The 8,993-nt window shown below is 37.5% G+C and overlaps 1 protein-coding gene across 1 annotated transcript; it reads left to right on the top strand.

The window, feature by feature from the left end:
• The first annotated feature begins 6,000 nt into the window (after positions 1-6,000).
• Positions 6,001-8,614, top strand: LOC109166971 (uncharacterized mitochondrial protein AtMg00810-like). The gene is made up of 2 exons (XM_019315871.1): positions 6,001-7,044; positions 8,447-8,614. Exons 1-2 carry the CDS (start codon positions 6,001-6,003, stop codon positions 8,612-8,614), a joined length of 1,212 nt encoding a protein of 403 aa, XP_019171416.1.
• Positions 8,615-8,993: the final 379 nt, after the last annotated feature.

The raw sequence follows: 8,993 nt of genomic DNA, 5'->3' as shown, positions 1-8,993 counted from the left end.
CATAGAGATGAAATTCAATACCAGGAGAAGTCTAGGAGCCAATTTCGAAGTCAAAGTCAACAATTCAAATTGGGAAGCAATTAAAAGCACCAGGAGTAAATTGGCAGGAGAAATTCAAATTGGGTGCCAATTACAAGCCAATTGAAATTGGGTGTCAATTGCAAAGGAGAAATTCAAACACCCAATTGCAAAGGAGAAATTCAAATTGGGTGGAAGTTCAAAGCCAATTTGAAGTCTGAGAATACCCAGACGTGAGAATGAAGAAGATGAAGATGAACTTACAGTGAAAATATTCTCACAAGAAAAAAAAATACTAGTTTAACTAGTATGGGATTAAATTAATAAATATTTTTAAATCCCAAAGATACAAGGACCGCTTCAGAGCTGATCAGAGAAGCCATTCTACACCAGAACTAAGACCCAGATATTCCCACTCAACGTTAAACCAGAGGAATATCAGATGAAGTTTGGGAGCTCATTTACATGGAGATGAAGATCCATCAAACGGCTAGCTTATCCTTTCTGACATCTTTGCATAAGATAAGATAAGATCTCTGACAAAAAAATACAAGATTTCAAAAATGAGAGCGTCTCTTTCCAACAGACAGTTTCTCATTACCAGCTATAAAATGATGACGATATGAAGACTTGAAGATAAAGAACTTGAAGAGCAATAGAGAAGTTGAGAAACTCACGAACAAGAGAGCAGAAAATACGAACCCATCAAGGGGAACGAATAGAGCAATTAAGCTTAAAAGAACATAGAGCAAAAATCTCATTTGGTACAGAGCATACCAAAAATCTTCAAGTGAGAAGTGAGAAAAGAAAAAGAACTCAGAGAGCTTCAAAGAAAATATTCAGAGAGTTCAAAAAGCAGAGCAAAAATATCAAGTGCTTTACTTGATATATTCAAAGAGAGAAAACACTCAGAGCATTCAAGGGAAATCATTCCAGAGTGTTTTATCTTCATCAAAGAGACCTGCGCATCATTGAAGATCATCTACAGAGTCTCAGAAGTTGGAAGCAAGACAACACTTGTTTTGGAGCAAAACAAGAGAAGGGAGGAAAGTAGCACGGAGCTGTGAAATCCTGGATTGTCACACAGAGCTGTGAGATCCGAAGCAGCAGTGTCGGAGGCACTGGGCGTGATTAGTGCGGGCTTTGTGATCAAACACTAGATCACGGGATACGTTTCTACCGGAGTGTGGAAGACGGGGGGAAAGTAACACGGAGTCGTGAAATCCTGGGATAGTAGCGCGGCGACGTGAAACCCGAAGCAGCAGTGTGGTGTCACTGGGCGTGATTAGTGCGGGCTTTGTGATCAAAGCACTAGATCACGGAAATTCATTGTATCTTGGAACCAAGGAGTGGAAGATATAGTGAATTGCTCTTGGAGATAAGAGCAAGTGGAGTAGGAGGATTACACCACCTCGCGAACCACTATAATTGTCTTGTGTTCTTTACTGCTTTCTTTACTTACTGCTCTTTACATATTCGCTCTACACGAGATATATTGCTCACACAATCTCACACACACTTTATGTTTATTTAATTCCGCTGTGCACCATACTCTAACAATCTAGTTAAGAGTTTTGGTTTATCTCTGGATTAGCAATTGTTGTGCTGTGCGAAAATGTTTGAAAGTCTATTCACCCCCCCCCCCCCCTCTAGACTTTCACCTTACCTCTTTTGGGACCAACAATTGGTATCAGAGCCTGTAGCCTATTTGAGTCAGTTTGTACCAACCTTTGGTATTTAAGCACGTTACCCAACTAGGTTAACTGTTTTTGACTGCTAGGCTGATCCATTCTACAAAGTGTGTGAATTGGATTAATCTTTCATATCTCTCGTGATAATGATGAAGAAAGGTTTAGCTCAAAATCTATTATTCTCACTTGATAAATTTGATGATTGGAAAGTTCGTATGCAGGTAAACTTATCGGCCTTACACGATGAAATGTGGGAAGTTATTTCCACTGGCCCTATAGAAATATTAAAAATCAATACGGCGTTTGTTATATCCCCAGATGCTCCACAGTACGTACAAAAGCCAAAACCGGAATGGACATCGGACGATAGAACGCGGAATAATCTTGACAATATTGCCAAGGATATTCTATTCAAAGCCGTTGATGATATAATATTTCTGAAGATCCGAAAGTGTGCCACTGCCAAAGAAATATGGGAAACTCTCATCAAGATTGGTGAAGGAGATGAACAAGAAAAGGACAATAAGCTCACAATCGCCATGAAGAAGTTTGAAGATTTCAAAATGCTCTCAAATGAAAGTGTTGCAGACATGGAAGCTCGAATGATCAAAGTTCTTGGAGAGATTAGTGATCTTGGCAAAAATATTAGCCAAAAAGAAATTAATCTCAAAATCCTACGAGGCTTACCATCTGCATGGGATATGAAGGTTACGGCTATGCGCGATCACCGAGATCTAAGAATGTTGTCAACAGACAAATTATTTAGTGATCTAAAAACATATGACTTCGAAATGAAGGCCAAAGATGATGATGTTCATGAAGCTCGAAATTCTGCTCTAATGGCCGAACAACCATCAACCTCCAGGTCAGTAGAAAATAATGTTGATTTTATGACTGACGAACAGTTTGCTCTTTTTGTGAAAAGATTTAAAAGGTTTATGCGAAAAGGAGACAACAAAAATTCTGCTCGTGGAAAATTCATCTCTCGCATAACACAAGAAGAAAAAGTCGAAGAAAACAAGGATTTATGATACAATTGCCGCAAACCCGGACATTTTAAAATAAATTGTCCGTATCCGATCGTTAGCAAGTATCAGGCAAAAATGTTGAATCTACGCCGAACAAATCCGAAAGCAAAAGGTTCAAGCGCGACAAAAGAAAAGCTCTCGTTAGCAACGAACCAAACGAAAATGATGATTCGGAGGATTCATCATCAAGCGATGAAAGTTCATGTTCGGATGATGATACGGCGCTAATACCCAAGTCAATTGAGTTGAGTACAAGTGAAGATTGTCTTATGGCTCTTGAAGCAGAGGAAGAAGAGGTAACATCTAATTCTTTCAATTCTGTTAATTCTTCTTTTCTCGTGAATCTATTGACAATCTAATGCGAGAATGTCAAGAGATTATGCTCATTCATCCTCAACTCAAGGAGTGCAATAATATTCTAATTCTTGAAAAAGAAGAAATGAATTAAAAAATTGCAAGATGCTTTACTTGAAGTGAGTAAATTGAAGAATGAAAATATTCATCTTCAAGAAGAGTGTAAAGCAAGAGAGGTTAGAGAACATAATCTTAGAGCTACTATTGCTACGTTCACTAATTCGTCTAAAATAATAGATAAAATGGTGAGCATGCAAAAGCCATCAGGAGATAGAACCGGAATCGGTTATGACTCCACATGTTCTCAAATCCCTCAAAATCTGACTAATTCTACTACTACTTTAAATAATAAAGTTCAAGTGGTAAAATTTGTTAAAAGTCAGAATAGCACAATGAGACAAGGACTTGGCTATCAAACATAAGCAAAGTTGAATGTTGAAAGGCCGAAACAATCCAATTTCACGGCAAACCAACAAAAATTCATCAAGCAAAGATATGCCAAAGAGTCAAGTGCAAAAAGATTTCATAGAAAAGAGGGAAGCTTTTCTAGAAATAAAGTTGGGAGATTTTATCCCACTCAAAAAGATTGGTTGTGCAATAGATGTAATGCTTTTTATAGACCAAAGCAACCATTCTCTTCCCAGGTGCCAAAATATAAAAATGTTTTTCAAAACCCGGCGCCAAAAATGTTTTCTAAAGTGAGTTATAATTATCGTGTCTCAAATGGTTACAAATCGCCTCATCTTAATTCAATAAGATCTAGGTGGGTTTGGTTACCTAAAATCACTAACAGTAAAGGACCCAAGCAAGTATGGGTACCTAAAGTTAATTAATCTTTTTTGCAGGATGTTTGGTACATCGTTAGTGGTTGCTCACGCCACATGACTATAAATAAATCATATCTAGTGGATTTCAAAGAAATCGATGGACCAAAAGTTATATTCGGAGGAAATCAAAATTATGGAATCACAAAAGGAGTTGGCACGATCAAGAAAAATGGATTAAAAATTGAAGATGTTTCTTTCGTTGAAGGATTAAAATTTAATTTGTTGAGCACTAGTCAATTTTGTGATAAAGGCTATCTTGTAGAATTTTCTAAAGATAATTGCCTAATCAAAAATGAGCTCACAAATGAGATTGTTCTTTCTGGAAAAAGACGAAAGAATATGTATATTGTTGATTGGAGTACAAGCAAAGATTCAGTGTGCTTAATGGCCAGAAATTCGAATGAAGCTAATTGGGAATGGCACAAAAAGCTCAACCACTTAAACTTCAAGACTATCAATCAGCTTGCGAAGAAGAATCTAGTAGAAGGCTTGCCAGATATTATCTTCAAGAAGGACCAAGTGTGTGATGCATGTCAATGCGGAAAGCAAATCAAATCATCGTTCAAATCAAAGACACACGAGTCAACGTCAAGACCGCTAAGCTTACTACATATGGACTTATTTGGACCGGTTGATCCAATAAGTGTAAGTGGTAAGAAATATACTCTCGTTGTTGTTGATGATTTTTCTAGGTACACTTGGACCGTGTTTCTCAAGAAGAAAAATGAAGTTGAGCAAGTTCTACCGAAGCTGTTGAAGCAACTACAAAATGAGAAAGAATTGCAAATATAAAAAATACGAACGGATCGCGGAACCGAGTTCGTGAATGGAGTTATACAAGCTTTTTGCAATTCACATGGAATTTCTCATCAATTATCTGCCGCAAGAACACCGCAACAAAACGGTGTTGCCGAAAGAAGAAATCGGACGCTCAAAGAAGCCGCACGAGTGATGATTAGTGCTACCGGTCTCCCGAAACGCTATTGGGCGGAAGCTATCAACACTGCTTGCTACACGCAAAATCGAAGCATGATCCATAAGCAGTACAAGAAGACGCCATATGAGCTTTATAAAGGGAGAAAACCAAATATTGGTTATTTTCATATTTTTGGATGCAAATGTTTTATTCATATTAATGATAAATTGCATCTAAAAGCTTTTGATGAGCGTGCAGATGAAGGAATTTTTCTAGGATATTCGACTACTAGCAAGGCGTTCAGAGTTTTGAATAAAAGATCAATGGTGGGTGAAGAATCCATACACGTGGTATTTGATGAAAAATCACAGATCAATAATGGCGTTCTGGACGAAGAATTCGAACAAAATGGTAACAAGTGTCATATTGATTTTTGTGATACTAATGATACGTGTGAAGATGATGTTTTGCAGGGAATGGATGAGTTGGAAATTAATTCTCTAGAAAATCCCATCTCTCATCCAGAAGAAGTTGGAAATTCTTTTAATAATAATTTTGGGAGTGATGCCTCACGTGGGAATGAGGATGCAGTACGGGTCCCAGTTTGTGATCAAGTTACTGGTGAAGTTGGTAATCAATTTCAAGAAGAATTAAATGTGGAAATTCGAACCAACTCCCCCAGTACACAACAAATGGATCCACCCAGTACCATGCACCCATTTCAACCAGATTTAAGATGGCTCAAAAATCACCCTCCAGAATTAATTATTGGGAATATCCATGAAGGCATGAAAACGAGATCATCTACCATGGAAGCATTGTTCACGTGTTATCTATCTCAAATTGAACCAAAAGAAGTTGACGAAGCTCTAAATGATCCGGATTGGATAAATGCTATGCAAGAGCTCGATCAATTCAAAAGAAATGATGTTTGGGAACTTGTTCCAAGACCGGCGAACCACAATGTTGTAGGAACCAAATGGGTCTTCCGGAACAAAGCAAACGAAGAAGGCGTGATTGTTAGGAATAAAGCAAGGCTCGTTGCAAAAGGATACTCTCAAGAAGCAGGAATAGATTTTGATGAAACTTTTGCACCGGTAGCCCGACTTGAAGCAATCAGAATTTTCCTAGCCTATGCCGCACACAAAGAATTCACCATTTATCAAATGGACGTGAAGAGCGCATTCTTGAATGGTCTACTCGAAGAAGAAGTTTATGTCGAACAACCCCCAGGTTTTGAGGTAAAAGGCGAAGGTGATAAAGTCTACAAACTTAAAAAGGCATTGTATGGGTTGAAACAAGCACCTCGAGCTTGGTATGATACTTTGTCAATGTTCTTGATAAACTGTGGATTCACCAAAGGCCTTGTTGACAAAATTCTATTTAGAATTCAAGATGGTGATCATATTTTATTAGTGCAAATATATGTTGATGATATTATTTTTGGAAGCACTAACAATTCTTTGTGTGTGAAATTTTCGAAGCTTATGCAGAATAAATTCGAAATGAGCATGATGGGTGAATTGAATTACTTCTTGGGCTTACAAGTCAAACAACTGAAAGAAGGAGTATTCATCAATCAAGCAAAGTACACCCGCGACTTGATAAAGAAGTTTGGCCTTGATGGAAAATCATCGATCAAAATTCCAATGAGCACATCAATAAGGCTAGACAAAGATGAAGATGGAAAGGATGCCGATCAAACAAAATATAGAGGAATGATTGGTTCTCTTTTATATCTTACTGCAAGCAGGCCGGACATCTCTTATGCTGTGGGAGTGTGTGCAAGATTTCAAGCAAATCCAAAAGAAAGCCACCTCACCGCAACAAAGAAGATCATACAATATCTGAAAGGCACAATCAATGTTGGATTGTGGTATCCAAAAGGTACAAATTTTACTCTAACAGGTTTTTCAGATGCGGATTTTGCAGGTTGCAAAATAGACAGAAAAAGCACTTCCGGGACATGCCAGTTCTTGGGGGGAAGGCTTGTTTCTTGGTTCAGCAAAAAGCAAAATTCCATCGCAACTAGTACCGCCGAGGCCGAATATATTGCTGCAGGAAGTTGTTGTGCACAAATTTTGTGGATGAAGCAACAATTGAAGGATTACGGAGTTAATTGTGATGACGTTAGTATTTATTGTGATAATACTAGTGCAATCGCTATCACTCACAATCCGGTGCTTCACTCAAGAACCAAACATATTGACATTCGACATCACTTCATAAGGGATCACGTTGAAAAGAAAAATCTGAAGATCGAATATATCCCTACGGAAAACCAAGTTGCTGATATGCTCACGAAGCCTTTATGCGAAACGAGATTTTCTACCTTAAGGCACGAGTTGGGAATGATCGAAATGAGCTAAGTATCACTGAACTTAATCTCTCTATTTAAAATGATACTTGTGCTCAAAATAAATTGTTTTATATGAATAAATTGTTTTATGTGTTTATATGCATGTTTTTATTCGAAATTTTTATGTGATAAAATTGCAGTATGTGTTAGGAAGTTATTTGTGCATTTGCATGTGTTATTTAACGTGAGATCATATGCCATGCAAATTAATTTGATAAAATATGCAATTCGTGTTTTATTTGATAATTAGTTTAAAATTGCATGTTTTAATGTGTTAATCAGTATATGAGTATGTGTTCATGTTTTTGTAAATTAATTAATTTGTTTGCATGAACAATTTGCTCTAAAATGTGATTCACAGTGTTTACTAAATTATATATATGGATAATGTGTTTATTGTATGTGTTTCGTGTATATTTGCAATAAAATGTTTTAGAAATCTGAAAGTTAATATTTTTGTTAGTTTCTAAAATATTTTGGAATCTGAATTGTGTAAAATTTATATAAATTAAGGTTGTTTCTAATTATAATTTTGGAATATATGTGTTAATTTTGTTAGTTTCCAAAATTTGTTTGTTTTGATTGGAAATTACCGTGTATATGTTTTAATATAATTGGTATGTGTATTTTTTTTTTTTTGAATGCTACTAGCTCTATTACAATGTAGTATCGCCTCCATTAAGGCTTGAACTCACAATCTTCCTAATGGAAGTCCAACCCGGGTACCATTGGACCACATAGTCCTGGTATTGGTATGTGTGATTAATTATTTGTGGAGTAATTTTTGCTACTAACGAGATGTTGAGTATGATTATATCTGTGGTATACGATTTTGAGAAGGAAATCAGGAGACAAAGGAGGAAAATTAGAGTTTAATTGGGCATCAAACCTCCACCCATAAACTCCTACCCTTTCTAAACCTCCACCCAACCTAAACCTCCCCCCATAATCCTCTCCTATATCAGCACCCTTCCCAACCGATTCGTTCTCTCTCAAATCGTCACCCTAATCCCTCATTAAATCTCCTAGAAACCGTTACCCATCACATCCACCGCTTTCTCGACCAATGAAGAGTCATGAAAGCATTCATCACACCTTTTGAAACCAAACGTCGGCTATATCCAGAGAAAACCTTTCAACCACTTCATCATTAGGACACACGGTTCTAGCACCTTCCTAGGCCTATAAATTAGGACCTGAAGCAAACAAGTCTGTGTGGAGATTTCTTTTGTTTGTATATATTTTTTTTGCAGGCTTCAATGACTCCGAAGAATCAAGAGAAGAGAAGATCTTCCAGGAGAGTGACCGAGCAAGCAAGACAAGCAATGTTGAGAGCTCGACGTGCTGCAAATGGAGGACATGAAGTTGGAGACACACCTAGTGATCCTCTTATCCTATTCTCTGAAGAAGAGGAAGGATAACCACCGACCAAGGATCAAGTTCAAAGAAATCCGAAAGTCTCAGCAGTGCAGCTACGACGCTCAACGCCATCACCACTGTCATCTCGACCTCAAACCCGCAGCTTTAAGCGATCTGCTCAATCTCCAATGGAACCCGGATTAGTCTATGCCTTGAAGTCAAGCTCTCCATCTCCACCGCATGCTGATCTTGAGACTAATCACGGCCCTGGTCTCTCTACCGATGAAGCCTGAATATGTGATATGATCTGAAAATGTTATCTCTCTCTCCCTAAGAAGGAGATAAATAATGAAAAATGGTCGTTTTTGCTTCTGGTTCTCTCTATCTCTCTCTCTCTCCTACAAAATGAGAAATCCCTAAGGTTTATAAAAAGAACAATGT

Source organism: Ipomoea nil, unplaced genomic scaffold, assembly GCF_001879475.1.
Source record: "Ipomoea nil cultivar Tokyo-kokei standard unplaced genomic scaffold, Asagao_1.1 scaffold3142, whole genome shotgun sequence".
Lineage (NCBI taxonomy): Eukaryota > Viridiplantae > Streptophyta > Magnoliopsida > Solanales > Convolvulaceae > Ipomoea > Ipomoea nil.
The sequence above is the reverse complement of the archived record's forward strand: the minus strand, read 5'-3'. Positions and strand labels throughout refer to the sequence as shown.

Bases quoted from the DNA above. Each gene is read 5' to 3' on its own strand.
- LOC109166971 (XM_019315871.1), top strand. From the start codon at position 6,001: ATGGACGTGAAGAGCGCATTCTTGAATGGTCTACTCGAAGAAGAAGTT. The intron at 7,045-8,446 runs ATTCGACATCAC...TTTTTTTTGCAG, and splicing joins CAAGAACCAAACATATTGAC to GCTTCAATGACTCCGAAGAA.